The sequence below is a fragment of the Hippocampus comes genome, unplaced genomic scaffold, assembly GCF_001891065.2.
Source record: "Hippocampus comes isolate QL1 unplaced genomic scaffold, H_comes_QL1_v1.1 scaffold322, whole genome shotgun sequence".
Lineage (NCBI taxonomy): Eukaryota > Metazoa > Chordata > Actinopteri > Syngnathiformes > Syngnathidae > Hippocampus > Hippocampus comes.
Window position 1 is genome coordinate 2,160,560 of NW_017805137.1, and position 15,464 is coordinate 2,176,023.

At 41.4% G+C, this 15,464-nt stretch overlaps 2 protein-coding genes across 14 annotated transcripts in view; both read left to right on the forward strand.

Moving 5' to 3' along the window:
- On the forward strand, nt 1–9,149 carry LOC109514218 (LMBR1 domain-containing protein 2-B-like). Of its 9 annotated transcripts, none has more exons than XM_019867116.1 (17): nt 4–169; nt 1,104–1,333; nt 1,395–1,504; nt 1,891–1,989; nt 2,131–2,298; nt 2,713–2,923; nt 3,023–3,097; nt 3,165–3,269; nt 4,241–4,424; nt 4,740–4,879; nt 5,859–5,992; nt 6,069–6,174; nt 6,962–7,059; nt 7,231–7,334; nt 7,447–7,493; nt 8,460–8,559; nt 8,637–9,149. In XM_019867116.1, exons 2-17 carry the CDS (start codon nt 1,160–1,162, stop codon nt 8,705–8,707), a joined length of 1,926 nt encoding a protein of 641 aa, XP_019722675.1. In that variant the 5' UTR covers nt 4–169; nt 1,104–1,159; the 3' UTR covers nt 8,708–9,149. The 9 variants fall into 9 exon arrangements, with proteins under 9 accessions (XP_019722678.1, XP_019722681.1, XP_019722680.1 ...); XM_019867114.1 differs by having other exon boundaries at nt 5–169; nt 4,740–4,921; XM_019867118.1 differs by having other exon boundaries at nt 5–169; nt 1,244–1,333; nt 4,740–4,921.
- A 533-nt stretch (nt 9,150–9,682) lies between these two features.
- Nucleotides 9,683–15,464, forward strand: part of golm1 (golgi membrane protein 1) — a 6,826-nt gene continuing 1,044 nt past the window's right edge. The window contains exons 1-10 of one of the 5 annotated variants that reach the window (XM_019867127.1): nt 9,693–9,972; nt 11,181–11,316; nt 11,620–11,799; nt 11,873–11,927; nt 12,204–12,306; nt 13,071–13,179; nt 13,265–13,303; nt 13,337–13,421; nt 14,510–14,659; nt 15,219–15,383. In XM_019867127.1, coding sequence (XP_019722686.1) covers nt 11,188–11,316; nt 11,620–11,799; nt 11,873–11,927; nt 12,204–12,306; nt 13,071–13,179; nt 13,265–13,303; nt 13,337–13,421; nt 14,510–14,659; nt 15,219–15,383 — 1,015 coding nt within the window. In that variant the 5' untranslated portion in view covers nt 9,693–9,972; nt 11,181–11,187. Of the gene's footprint in view, nt 9,973–11,180; nt 11,317–11,619; nt 11,800–11,872; nt 11,928–12,203; nt 12,307–13,070; nt 13,180–13,264; nt 13,422–14,509; nt 14,660–15,218; nt 15,384–15,464 lie in introns of all 5 variants that reach the window. The other 4 variants (XM_019867125.1, XM_019867124.1, XM_019867123.1 and 1 more) reach the window with 4 other exon arrangements.

Genomic DNA, 15,464 nt, shown 5'->3' on the forward strand with positions numbered 1-15,464 from the left:
TCGGGCAGTATACCTGGAACGCTCACAATTCCATGCCGCGTTAGTCGACTAGCTAGCAAACGAATGTTGTATTTTCAGTTGTTACGCAATGTAATTTCAAAGGTTGTGTGCTTATGTATGGGTTTCCACGTCACAAGAGCAGAGTGTCAGCATCTTGACGCTAGACAAGGTAAGAAGCCACTTTTGAACATCTTAAAATGGGGATAAAAAGGGCAAATTTCACTGTAAACAGTGGCCGACGAATCTATTTCGCTGATGAATAGAAACAACGGTCCCTAGGGAATGACACTTGGACCATAAAGCTTTTCAAAACAGTCTTAAATACACTTTTGTCTATAGTACTGATCATATGAGCATGTTAGCGTTATGAAGAGCGTTCTGGTATAACTAGTGAAATAACTACAATATGCTTGCAAGCAGATATTTAAAGGCCAGTGAAACGGCTAGCTGCAATGTAAATTACAGCGGAATGAAATGCAATTAATCCATTCGTGTCCCTTTAATAAACAGAAATAGCTCTGTATTTTAAAACAAATATTTAAGACATAATAGCAAATGAAATAATGTTTTTTTTTGTTTTGGATGAAATGCACAGAAGCTTGCTTGTACTTGAAATTTTGGCTTTGACTTGGACAAAGCAAAACATCTACAGAGGCATGGCTTGTAACTGGAAATATTCCCACTTTGGGGCGCTTGTAAAATCAGGATACCACTCACCTGTAAACACGATTTAACGTTATATCATCTTACTAGACTCCGTGCACTGATTGAATAGTTGGAGGTGAACCTCATCCACTTCGCCTTCAAAGAAACAGGCTCTTTGAATAACTAAACAACACAAACATTAAAACCATTGACATGCTAACCAGTCAACCACTGTGCGGCCACGAACATATATATAAAGTGTAAATAAAGTACTAAATTAATATGCTGTATGAAACGATTAGTAAAAAATACAAATCTATCAAATATTTTTGCTTTTAACTAAAATATCATTTTTGACTGCTCTTTTCATATAAACTTGTTTTAAATGTCACTTTCAATTGATAAATATATACAGGCCCTAACAGTCAAATAAAGTAAATGCCTCTGCTGATGTGCAGTTGATATTTCATTATGACGTCCTGATGCTGGCCCTTGCTTGCGTCTGCCTATCACAATGAGCGGCGTGGCGCTGGGCCTGGTGCTCGCATCTGTGTTCTTCCTGGCGCTTGCCCTCCTCCATCGCTATGGTGACCTGAAGAAGCAGCAGCCGATGGTCCTGCTGGGGACTCTGGCATCCTGGTACCTCTGCTTCCTCATCATCTTTGTCCTGCCCCTGGATGTCAGCACAGTATGTACATATATTCTTGAGTGTGTTCCAGTGAGGAGTTTCACATGCACTTCTCTTTTAGACCATCTACAAGCAGTGTCTGTTGGATAACACACATCATCCTTCCCCTGTTTCGCCAACAAGAATCTCTTATATGACGGAAAATGGCTCCAGTCTTTACCCAACTAAGAGGTAACGAAGCTACATGGTAGTCGTCTTCCACAGTACACTGCGTATACAGCCATCCATCCATTTTCGGCACCACTTGTTAGGGCCCCACTGATTAATTGGCTGGCCGATGAAATCAGACGATCATGGACCACGGACACCTGTGTGTGTGCCTGCGTGTGTGTGTGTGTGTGTGTGTGTGTATATATATATATATATATATATATATTTATGGTTTTTTTTGTTACAGTTCACCTCTGCTATTCACAGAGAATCGATGATGAATACCAGAATATTTCAAAACATCCACACACACATCTGTGAGACAAAAATACACAGATATTATAAAACAATTAAAAAAAAAAATGCATTCGAAAAAAAAATATATTAGTGATGGTGTGTGTTGACAGTGCACCAAGTGTGTGTGAAAAGCCATGGAGTTACATACCAGAGGGTGTGCTACCTGTCTTCTGGAGAGTTGTGTATTGGACCTCTCAGTTTCTCACCTGGTAAGATCCCGTGCGTATACACACACACACACACACACACACACACACACACACACACACACACACACACACACACACACACACACACACACATTCTAAAGAAGTAGATGGTCATAACCGTTGCTTTTTGCATACGTTTAGGTTGCTGCTGCCCTTCATGCAGTCGTATGCGCGGTCGGGCGCATTCTCCCTGGTGGGAAAGGTGAAAGCAGCAATTGTTGAGAATGCCATCTACTATGGCAGCTACCTGCTCATCTTCATCTTTTTGGTCATCTACGTCGTTGCACACCCGAAGTGGCGACTCACATGGTCAGTTCTCTGCCTCACTGTATTCTAGTCATGAAACTGAATGAACATTTCAGATCCCAATTATAGGAAGAAAAGAGGATCAGGTTTGTCAGTTTTATCACCAACTTTGCTATGACAAATATTATGAGAAGTCGATAAAAGAAAATGCAAACAAAAATTTTTTAAAAGTACAAAAATTGTACAGAAGAGTGAAAACAGATATCGGGCAAAAAATACAAAAATCCGAGACATATTTCAATATTAGAAGAGAAAAATGCAAAATTATAAAACAGATAATACAAAAATACTAGGAAAAATACAACAGTAACAGGCATCCATCCATTATCCATACCGCTTATCCTCATTAGGGTGTACTGGAGCCTATCCCAGCTGTCTTCGAGCGGTTTCAAAAATGTCGCGCTCACCTGTGTTCAGGACTGAGTTTCAGACCATCGGCATCACAGCTGCCAACACGTGGGGTCTTTTTCTGCTGGTGCTGTTGCTGGGCTATGGCCTGGTGGAAATCCCACGTTCCTATTGGCTGTCATCCTGCCATGCCCACTTATTGGCCAAGACTTACTTCAAGGTAGCAAAGATGGCCAGCGAAAAGGCGTCGGCCGAGGAGAACTTGGCCGATGTCATGGAGGTGAGGGTGTTGAAATGCTTCTACATATATTTTTTTAAAACAAATGAACGCACTTCATTATGTTTGCGCAACGAGCGTTTTTTCCAATGTCATCATCAGGAGGTGTCAGTCATCAATGTGTCAGTCAAGTACAACCACTCGCTCAGGAAGTGTGTGGACACCATTTTGACCAAGGTGAAGCGTTCAAGTACCCTATTTGCTCTTCTTTTGTTGTTAATATGCTAACATCATCTCACTTTAGTGTCCCATAGAGTACCAGCAGGAGATGGGCAACGACGCGGAACATTCCTGTAATGATCAGACCGTCCTTCCAACCAAAAGAGGCCTCGTTCAGCTTCATAAAAAAGTACACAAAGTGACTTCAGTGCAGTTCACATGTTAATAAGCAATCATCCTCAGAAATTACACAGAAAAAGCTGCCACAAAACACTAATTTTTTGACCAAAAAATTCCAAAACAAAAATATTAGGAGGAAAATTGCACAAATATTCAATATTTGATTAAAATTACAAATATTCCAACAATACAAAAATATTCTGGATCAAAATAGATACTAATGGGCACCCCTGCATTACACTATGCACAAACCCCCCAAATATTAGACCAAGGAAAATTGTCACCAAAAACTAATAACTTCACAAAAATAGTCCATTAGAAAAAAAATGAGAATATTAGGGGGAGAACTGTAAACATTTAACAATAATACAAAATACCGGTAGTAGAGGAAAAATGACAAAAACACAACATATTGAGCATACAACATCACAATATGAGGCAAAAAAATGTAAACATTAAACATACATTACCAATACCGTTGGACAAATATATGCCAAAATGTGACAAAGTAGTGTAGAAAAATATTAGAAAACAAAAAACAACATTACAATATATTCAACGAAATAAATAAATAGAAAAAAATATGAGGAACATTCATAAAGTATAACTGACTTGGTGAGCACATCTGTCTCACGGTTCTGAGGATTGTGGTTTGAATCGCGCCTCCTGCCCTCCTGTGTTGAGTTTGCATGTTATTTCTTGCATGAGTTTTCCAAGCACTCTGGCTTGGTCCCACATGCCAAGAACATGCATGTTAGAAGGCTAAATTGTCCATAGGTGGGAATGCTTGTTTTCCTCTACTGTACATGCCCTTCATTTGCTGAGCCATTAGCATTGGATGGTCAAAAGAGCATCCCATTTGGAACACTTAAGATTGGTCAATGATTTCTAAATACAGCAGATTTGTGAACAACATCAACTTAACCGAATTTGGACATCGGAGATTCACCCCCACCAACGGTGACAATGTGTGTTTTTCAGGTGATCTCTGCTGTGCAGCGGTGCCGTCAGAGTCGCGTTCAGTGGTTCATGTTGTTGGAGCGGATTTTCCATCTTGAAGATGCCGCTAAGAGCCGTGGCAACCCGATGTGCCACTTTGTGCGCAGCTTCGCCGCCACAGAGCGAGACGGCTGCATCCGAAGGTTTCTTTACACACCCAAAGTAGGTGAGTGAATGGGGAATTTTGTTCGACTATTTTGACTAATATTTGGGGACAAGGAGCACCACAGTCACCAATTACGTTTTGATGAAACAAACAGTCAAACACACATACAAAATGAGAGCACTGGCAAGGACTTCATGTAGGCCTCCAATGCATGCCCATATGGTCCACTTTTACTTCATGTATATATGTATAGATAATAATTCTTTTATTCAAAATAGATTTATTTTTAAAAATGGACGTACAGTATTTATTTTTCCCAATTTGGATTTTGCTTGGTGATGTTTGCCTACGTGTGTGTGCGTGTGTGTTGTCCAGAGTGGTACTGGGAGTGTGTGTTCCGTCAGGTGTTCTACAAGCTGCTGGCATTTCTGCTCTTCTTCCTGTCTGTGGCGGTGGTGTGGTCCGAGTGCACCTTCTTCAGCATGCGTCCCGTCCTCTCCCTCTTCGCCATTATTGTCCGTATGACTGAACAGCAACGCTACTATGTTTGTACTGAGGTTGGCACCTACTTGGTTGATTTTCAAATCTAAATTTCCCATTGACATCCATTTTCTTTGGAATCATTCACAACGTCGCCATTGAAATACTCATACAGGCAATGTTTAAAGTCACATTTTGTCATTATTAAGTGTAAGCAGTCCATATGTCCAGGGGGCTGAAAAGGATCAATAATATTATAATAATCTATCAGGGCGGCTCGGCAGCCCAGCGGTTAGTGTGTCGACCTCACAGTGCAGAGGTACCGGGTTCAATTCCAGCTCCGGCCTCCCCGTATGGAGTTTGCATGTTCTCCCCGGGCCTGCGTGGGTTTTCTCTGGGTACTCCAGTTTCCTCCCACATTCCAAAAACATGCATGGCTGATTGAACACTCTAAAATTGTCCCTAGGTGTGAGTGTGAGCACAGATGGTTGTTCATCTGTGTGTGCCCTGTGATTGGCTGGCAACCGTTTCAGGGTGTCCCCCCGCCTACTGCCCGAAGACAGCTGGGATAGGCTCCAGCACCCCCCGCGACCCTTGTGAGGATAAGCGGAGTGGAAAATGGATGGATTGATGTATGGATAATGGATCAGTTTATGGCATTGCCCTTTCAATGGGGAAAACAAATTTGAGATAAGAATGTGACCCAGGATTAGGGAAGAAGAATGCAACCCTGACAAGAAGAAGAAGAAGGGCTCGCTAGCATTCGATAGGTCGTCCATCAAACGGTTTACTAACTTCAGTAAATACCACATATAGGGTGTGTAAGGTGTCTGTGATTTTTTTTTCATATTTATGTTGATGTAATTGTAGATTACTCTTCTTGGAATATTTTGATTAAAGTGTTTCACAGTCATGTATTCTGAATTGTGGGAAAAAAATGCATAACTCATCTCTTTTGGAATGAGTCCACATTAAGACCTTCATTGACGGCCTTTTTTTGTCCATGTCCACCAGGCGGTGTGTTTCATCACCATCATCTTCCTGTGCGTTTGCGTTTACTCTACCGTGTTCCAGATCCGTGTATTCAACTACTACTACCTGGCGCCGCATCACCAGACAGACGCCTACAGCCTGCAGTTCAGCGGCATGTATGCACAGCACACTCATGGTCGCATTATGATATAAACCTGCACGCATGTAAGGTGTCACGTATCTTCTCTCAAGGTTGTTTTGTCGCCTGACTCCTCCCCTGTGCCTCAACTTCCTGGGTCTGATCCACATGGATCCCGCCGTATCCCAACAGGACCGATTACACACGTCCTATACATCTGTGGGTGGATTTACTGTCAGAATGCAGTCCCATTAAGTACATTGGTACCTTGACTTAGGAGCTGAATTTGTTCGGCGACAATGCTTGTAGATCAAATCACTTTGATTTCAAATCACTGTCCCCATTGAAATGAATCAAAATACCATTCATCTGTTCCACACCTCCAAAACCACTCCAAAGATTTTGCCGTTTGATTTTTAATAATAAAAATTGGTTTGTACATTATTGTACCGTACAAAAACATTCAGTCATAATGCAATGAAATTGTTAATTTGCGTAACGGCTAAAATTTTTGTTCCCTCGTGAAAGGCAAAACAATGCTGAAAATATCACAAATAAATACAAAATTATTTGAAAAAATCCTGAGTAATAAGGCAAGTCAAAGCCAAGCCGATTTCACAAACACCTTGCTCATGTTTTTCTATAATTTCAAGCTTTAGTTCAATGGTCTTGGTCTTCTATCCAGAACACTTTCTTCGGATCCAATCTTAGAAAATGGCAATTTAATGGCACAAAAGCCACAGAAAATGGCAACACAAAACACTACAGATACTTAACACGGCAAGTGCCAGCTAACTAATACAAACTGATGGCGGCTGATGTTGTGATTTTCTGGATAGCTGAATGACACTTGATAAACACATTTTTACTTGTAACACAAAGCAACAGAAAAAAACCCAAATGAGTGACAACTTGCAACTGTAAAAGTGGTACGTTGGGGTGCTTGTAAGTCAAGGTAGCACTGTATGTTATGACTGACACTCGCTTATTGTTATGTCTCTACTAGATCATGGGCTCCATGCATCTCTTGTCCTTCATATCCAACGGCTTCTACATCTACTACCCCGTGTTGGTATTGCTGCTCTGCTTTGCCACACTTTACAAGTAAGCTATTTACAAACTGTTGTTGTCTTTTTGTATCATGTATGCCTTAGGTAACGTTATGCATAAATTGGTGTGTATTCATGGAAAAATTAAGTGTACTTTAAACTTTGATGCGTATTGTACATAAAATGCTAAATAATTAACGGGAATTTGATGCGTTCATGTTCGTAGCCTTGGTTCTCGCTGTTTGAATCTGCTGGGCGTCCATCAATATGTCACCGATGACGACCTGAGCTTGGATCTGGTGGATGAGGGCAAGGAGCTTGTCAGGAGAGGTTGCCTTTGCGTTATCACTTCACCAGTTGCTTAAAATCATTGCCCGATTATGACTTCCGCTTTTTTTTCCCCTTAAGGCCATATTAATCATCCTGATATTTTGTTTTGCAGAAAGAAGAAAACGACAGAAAAGTATCGATGCAGCGAATGGAAGATTTGTTAGTATTTTCCATTGTACTGTACAGTACTTCTGACAATGACACGTTTATGAATTGTCCTTCACATGTTCACAGGAAGCCATAAAATCCAATGAGGTCGTTGAAGTTGGAAATTGTCTACATTTTTTGGGGGGAAATCTGCTCTAAAATCGTGAAAAACATGCATTTGCTTTTTCTTGATTTTTTTCTGGTGACATTAGGAGTGGTGAAATCATTTTAGTTTGTATTTTCGGAATCTATTCTCCATGATTTACCGCAAAAACAAAATCAGCAGTTTTGCTGTTTTGGTGCTTTGGCATGCTTACAAAAATTCAAATGGGCCTTTTTTTCATCAAATAATGCAGAATTTGCCCCACCAAAATCTGTGATTATGTAAGAACCATATTTTGGCCTCTCGATGCCCACGAGCTTTGGTTTGTGAGTTAAGGAGCTTCATTTCAAAAAATGTAGTACTTTGCCTCCATCGAAGGGCATCTATAGGAAAGTTTTCATCCTTTTGGCACTCTCACAAACGCATGAATTCTTGCCTATGGTGGCTGAACTCAGAACATGTGAAACATTTTTGTTTTTGCTGTGGTTCACTTCTTTTTATGCTTGTATGACATGACTAAACAAAAATATTTTCTTTCGTTCCTTTTACGCTTGCGAATCAAGAATTTAAAATCTTACGAGCTTTGCTTTTATATTTTACAAATCACTGCGGTTAACTTATGTTTGACAGGAGAAGAATGTTAACAAAAACTAGAATTGTTTAAACATTAATATTCAGTGTTTAACCTCATTATACACTTGTAAGACAAGAACAGAATCTCAATTGTTTATTTTCTTGACAAGCATGTTGGCAAAAAAAAAAACTTGTCATTTTTACATATTCAGTGGTTACCTATTCAAAGCGATTAACTTGTTTTTACATTTAGGAATGTTAAATATGACTTCGGGTTTTGTGATTTTGCTTTGTGCTGTCAGGCATGGAGAGAGCGATATGGAGGAACCCAAGGGGCCTCTGGGAGCAGAACTGGTTACACTGAAATTAAAGACGACCGGGAAACAGAAGTCAAGAAAAGCAGTGGGGACTCATGAAACATGTAGAATGAATTGGTACTCTTGCTAGAAGTTTCATGTAATATTATGTTGTCTTTGCAGTTATCTCTTTCGGTTGGCGCAAGTCAGACGAGCAGCAGAGGAGTTTACTGCACACCAGTGACGATGGATAATAAAATGTTTGCTTTAGAAGGGACTATTTGGTTTAACACTGAACAACCTTGTTGTCCAACTTGATCTTGGAACTATTTGCATAAGGAGGTCTACCCTGTGACTGTGAATCTTTGGTGATACTGTACAGTGTTTGACATCCAGAAGGCTGAAAGGGAAGAAAGGATGCTTGTGGTGTTTAACATTGGCTTTCTTTAAGAAGGTCTTAATGAAACTTCTCAGGAAAAATCTGAAAAACACCCATCTGAGTCTACGAAGTGGGAAAGATACGTTTGCCAAGAGCATTAATGCCATGTACTGTATTCTGACATGCTTTCCATTATGCACCCCTAGAAACTGTGACCATACATGAGTGATGTCCGTAGAGTGTCGTTTTTTTCTGCAAATGTTCATTTTTATGAGGAATTTCTTTGATAAGTTATTAAAGAATACAGATGTAACATTCACGTTTTTTGCGGGTTTTTCTTCCCGAATTTTTAAGTCATCATTTACAAGATTATCAAGTTGTGACACCCTCGAAGAGTTTCCCGTCGTAAAAAAAGGGGATCGTCCCTCCTCCCCCCAGACAATGACCATTTGTGCTGCGCTTTCGATCAGTTGTAAAAATAGGCGGTGCTCAGCAATATAAAAAGTTGTGCTGCCTTCATGATCCGTCGTAAAAAGAATTTAGTCACCAGGAAACGACACGATGCTTTGATAAACATTTGTGACACTCGATGCTTTGATAAAAATGCTGTCGTCAAATGTTTGGCGTAGTTGAGGTTATCTACAGTAAAATGAATGCTAACAAGTCTTTTTGCCTTACGTGTTCTTTGTAATTGGCAAAAATGCTATCGCCAATAATGTCAGTGGGTAGACAATTTTTGCAGCCTTACGCGTTCGTTGTGAAAAGGTCAAATGGCAGGTTAACGGTTTGATGTAATATCCCGGATGTCAAATCAGTTAAACGTTTTTTCCACATTTGAATACGTCGTCCGTCGGTGGATTATTTTAACAAGCGGAGTTTGTCACGTTTTGCCGTGCGAAGAGCAGCGCTTCGTTTTTAACGACAGCACCGGAACGCCGCACCTGCCGTCCCAGTCAACGGGGGTTGTAAACAGAAGTATGCTGCTATTCGTGTTTGACCATTAGCTCAAATTTCAATTTGAACACATCGTGATGCATCTTTGTTGTCAATTGGGTCAACGTTGCGACACTCTTGGATAAAATTAAAAGCCGTCGAATCGTCTTGCCGAGGCATTCCAGCTCCTGTCTTTGGATTTACCGGGTAAAATGATGCTAACCTCTTCGCAAGCTAACGTGTCAAAGGGAAGGAATGACTGAAAAAAGGGCAGCCGATAGATTGCTCGCAGAGTTAGGTTTAGCTTCGACCAATTTGAAGGAAACCGGCATCGCTAAGGTTTTTTTGGTTTGTAATGAAGTTTCTGCCATTGTCCGAGACCGAAGAATGCGTCACACGCCGCTTAGGTTTGATTTTAATGTGGCAGATTGGTGTTAAAAAGCATTGGCTATTCATAGCTGTGATTTCAGTAAGATTCCTCGGCTCATCTTTCCTGCTTGTCCGCTTTGATTTAATGCTGGTGTGTCTTGACATCAGAGACACCCATTGCCATTGCAAGCTGCAACCGCAATAATATACGTTAGCAATATGACAACTGAGCATTGTCCTCGTAAAGACGGCAGTTGTCCTAGATCTCGTTAGCTTGTGCAGGTGCAATCCAGTGTTGTTGAGCCAAACGTTAAAGTTCAAATGGAGAGAAAAAAAAAATCAAACGTAAAAAGTCATTAAGCAAAAACTCAACACAATAGAAATGATAACAATTCACCAAGTTCTATAAAGATATCCATAAAATAACATTTAAAGAAATGTAGATATCGGTGGGGTGAAACCACAAAAAATGTTTAATCGCATTATTGCATTATTATTTGTAAGGGTAACAAAATTATTGTAAAATCTCAATGTCATTTATTACACATGACAATTTCTGACATTTTCGGTACATTTTTAGCAAGGATCATGCAAGTTGACACACATGATTTTTTTTCAGGGTGCCAAATAAAATGATGTGACGGGCCGAATCTGGCCCCCGGGCCTTGAGTTTGACACCTGTGATTTAGAGTTTTCCGTTGACCTGACGTCAATGCATGTTTTTGGAATGTGGGAGGAAACTGGAGTACCCGGAGAAAACCCACGCAGACACGGGGACAACATGCAAACCCCACACAGGAAGGCCTGAGCCGGAATCGAACCCTGCACCTTTGCTCTGTGAGGCCAACGTGCTAACCAGTCGGCCAACGTGCTAACCAGTCGGCCAACGTGCCACCCGCCACAACGTTAGATTGACCAAATTCTATTTGTGTCAGTATGGTAGAATTTGAAAATGTTCTTTTTTTTTTCCTCCCACAGCAGAGTGATTTTATGGCTTGGAATAAATTAGAATAAGTTGATGAACCCTTTCTATGGTGTGTTTGTAGAGAAGCAATGGGTGGTCTGGTCAACGGGCGGCGTGGAGGAAGGTCTCCGCCTTTAATGATCGGCGCCCTGGTCGCGTGCATCCTGGTTCTGGGCTTCAACTACTGGGTGTCCAGCTCGCGTAACCTCGAGCTCCAGGTAGCCTCTTACCATTATATAGCGTGTGTAGCTTTGTTTTGATGCTAATTTCCTGTCTAATCATTTTTATTGGGTGGTAACAAGAATAAGCATTAGCACACGAGAGGGAGTGATGTTGTCCTCTCCACACCTCCACCTTACGAAATAATGTCTGTCATGTCATGTTATGCCAGGTTAACTTTTGTTCAAACTCGGAGCAGTGCATGCTGTGATTTCCACCGGCCGTATTTGAATGTTTGAAGCCTCGGTGAAGGTTTACGTGACGGCGTCATCTGATTGCCTCCCTGCGTGTCTTGGTGACAGACCAAGCTGTACGAACTGGAGGGCCAAGTGCGTCGCGGGGCGGCAGAGCGCGGCGCTGACGAGGTGAAAAAATCCGAGTTCCAGAAAGAGATCCACAGGCAGAAGGATCAAATTGGACTCCTCGAGAGTCAGTATAAGAACCAGCTGGAGGGGGCGCGGGACACCTGCATCCAGGAGAAGGTGCAGTAAATACAACAACTGAGTTCCTCGTCTTGAGGAATCTAAACTCACTTCGCGTTACACTGTCCTGCAGGCAACATTGCAGCAGAACATTTCCACCAGCACCAAAACCATACAAGAACTTAAAGGTAGCCATTTTAGTACTTTGCTTTAATAGTCGCCGTCCCCCTATATGTGCTTAACCTAATTCGAAAATTTTCTTCATGTGTGTCTGACTTCTTGTTTGTGGTGACTATCCCTGTACTTCCTCTGCCACTGTGGGTCATTTTGAAACTCTGCCTCGTGACAAGTGTCCAATGCCAGTTGATCCTGTGATCATTGTTCAGAGATATGGTTTGTTTTTGTCTCCATTTTCTCAATTTCAAGCCGTTTTTAAAAAAAAGTTGCACCCTTTGCTTTGCCAGGCCAACTGAATCAAATGAATGACGACCTGGTGAAGCTTCAGAAGGAGCTGCAGGCATGCCAGAGCAACGTCAAAACCCTCAACGACAAACTCACGTATGACATGTAAGAAACGCCGTCGAGTCGCGATCGGGTTTCTGCCACGCTTGCTGATGAGCTGATCATTTCGATCGGGTGCGTGGGAGGAGGGAAACATCGAAAATAGGCAGGATAGTGACCTGCGGGGAACAGACTCGGGAACTAGTGTCTTCATTGAATCTGACTGAAATGTGGGTAGAAGCCATACCTGGAAAGATACCCACGCAAATACTTTTCATTTTAAGGTGTGGGAATCAAAAATAGTTTTGCGTAAAATGGAAATAAAGTAAGCGATTCAAGCAGCAATGGACACTCTCTTGCACCCACTTTTTGCATCTCATATCCCCGCCTTCCATGGGGCCTCATTTGGCTGGATTCCCTTGAAGGAGTTTGAGCCCTGGAATTCACCATAATGGCTGCTTCCAACTAAAATGACCGACCTTCTCTTCACTTTCCGTCTGGTTGACACTTTTTCGTCTGTTCCATTATGAGCCACAAGTCTAAGCCTTCTTCTAATTATTGGCGAAAAAGGGCCTCATTTTTTTGGCCGCTCCACACAGTCATTTCCAACTGCCGGTCATGGATTCTTGAGATTTTTTTTCGTGCGTCCTGTTGTGATAGACGACTCCACCCTATTTCATGACGACTGATAAAACTTTCACTTTCAGGGGCACTACTGAATAAATTTTGAAGTGAGACAGCTCTAATTTATTCAATTCACACACATAAGAATGATATGCTATCATCAGTGGTCTTATGTTAACAGGTGTGTCATGTGTATGCGTGTGTAGGACACAATGTAACTCACAGATCCTGACCCAGAAGGAACTGTGTGACGAGCGAGTGGCCGCCGCCAAACTGGAAGTCCAGAAGAAGATGACCAAGCTCGCCAACATCCAGGTAACCCAAAGCTCTGATACGCCCGTTCCGTCTCAGCCCACCCTTTGAGTGACATCACGTCAAATGACTCACGAACCGCCGGCAGGATGAGAAGGCAGAGGACAATGGTGTCAAAGCGGAAGGCGAGACGACAAACGCGTCCCTGAAGGGCTCGGATGACTTGAGCCACTCCTCCAATCTCACGACGGCCAAAGCCGACGAGCGTTTTGCACCGTACGCCAACAACATATTCAAGGAGCGAGGTGAAAGCGCATTCCGTATGGTTCCTTCAATCGACAGCTCATTGATTATCTAACAAATTGATTATTTAAATATTCCATTCATCATAGAGAGGGCTGATTAACTTTGAATTTTCGAAATTTCAGACTCTCAACAGAAAATATGAAAGCAGACTGATTACACTGGGAAACAATTTGAAAACAAATATCGAGTTAGACTTTTCTGCCGATTACAACTCAAATTGGCATGCTGATTCCAAAATTGCAGTCTTTTTTCCAGTACGTCAAGTTTTGTTTTTTTTTTTTCTCCACAGCTTACCCACCAAAAAAACAAAATTCCACCGATTAGCTGTAGTCAGACTGTCGTAAGAAGACCTAATTACAGTTGGATTCATCTACAGCTATGCGGTAGTCACAACTGAGACAGTGCGGTGAGAGGTGTGTGCCGCTGCCAATAGGTCACCACTCTCAATATTTGCAAACAGAAAGCTCGCGTAGTAGGAATTAAGACGATTAGTGCTATTTGTTTTGTGTTTTTTGTTATTGTAAAGTGTCCTTGGTTGTCTTGAAAGGCGCTTATAAATAAAATGTATTATTATTATTATTATTTACATACTTTCACATCTATTTCATTTATTTTGTAGGAAAATGGAAATCCTATGAATCACAAACGTGACGTGATATAGAAAAAAAAATTTGATCAGTTTTGGCTGCAACCCAAAAAACAGCTGTCATGGTGGTGGCAGTGTGGGGCGAACTCAACAAAAAATGTGTTCCCTTCTTTGTTTTCAATGAAAATAAGTTATCTTACGAATATCTGCTTTTACGTTTGGAAATTATTGGTCAACATTTTAGCCTATTCTCTGATATGGTACGGACCAAACTAGTAAATGAATCATAATTCTTTTTGTTGTACATTTTATACTATGTCAATTTGATGTTCAATTTTTGAATAAATGGATAGACATTTAAAAAGTTTTTTAAATTCCCCAAACAACTGATGGAACAGACACATGGTTTATTAAACTCGTTACTTGCAGCCCAAGCATCTCGTTGTCTACATTTAAATGAAATGAAAATAAATACCTTTTTTTTTTTTCCCAACCTCCAAGGTGCTGCAGCGGACAAGGAGGATGTCCGTCAGTCGGATGTGACAAAAGATGGCATAAAAAAACCTGCCATGGCCCTTTCAGCGCATACCAGCAAATTCTCTTTGTCGAATAACCTGACGCAAGTGGACGCGTTAGCTGCCCCGGGCCAAGGTAAGACACGCTGGGTGAATCTCAGGTGTGTTACTCGCGGTACTTCCACCATGACCAAAAAAAAAAATTGTCCTAAATGTGCACAGAGGAGTTAAGGATTGAGCATCAAGTTCATTGGAGAAGCTACAATCAAAGAATCACTGATCCTTACTTTGCTGAAGGCTTTTTTGCTACTTGACGGAAACATATAAATGGCCGTGTGTCATTAATCGTGAATGGAGCAGGACTTAAAATGAAACAGCTGATCTTGTTTTTTTTTTTTTTTTTTTTTTTTTTTTTTTGTCATTCCTTAATTGTTCGAATACAGTATTCCTTTTTTCTTGTGTCTCCTTTTTACACACACAATTTACAAAATGTTGACGGTTTGTCATTCGTCAGCTGCCTTTGTCAGTCCGTCATTTTTTCAAGCGAAGCCAAACCAACCTAATCGTCAGTCCGTCATGTTATTTTAACCACGTTTCCCCTCATCGCTTCAGACAGTAAATTTCACCGGTCCGCCAGTTTGTCAGTTTCTGTGCCGGGGTTCTCTTTCCGTGACACGTTATGATGTCTCTTCAAGGAGTGGACCCGGGAACGGGACGCGTGCTGATTGGCCGAGGGGAAGCCAACATGACTGCCTTGGAAGAGAAACTGGAGAATTATGACCGTGATGACAAGCAGGTGCTGGGAGGAGGAGAACTGGGTCAGGACAAAGAGCAGCAAACGAGACGGGATGAAACCATAGGTATGTGTGTGTGTGTGTGTGTGTGTGTGTGTGTGTGTGTGTGTGTGTGTGTGTGTGTGTGTGTGTGTTCGTTTTTGTGTG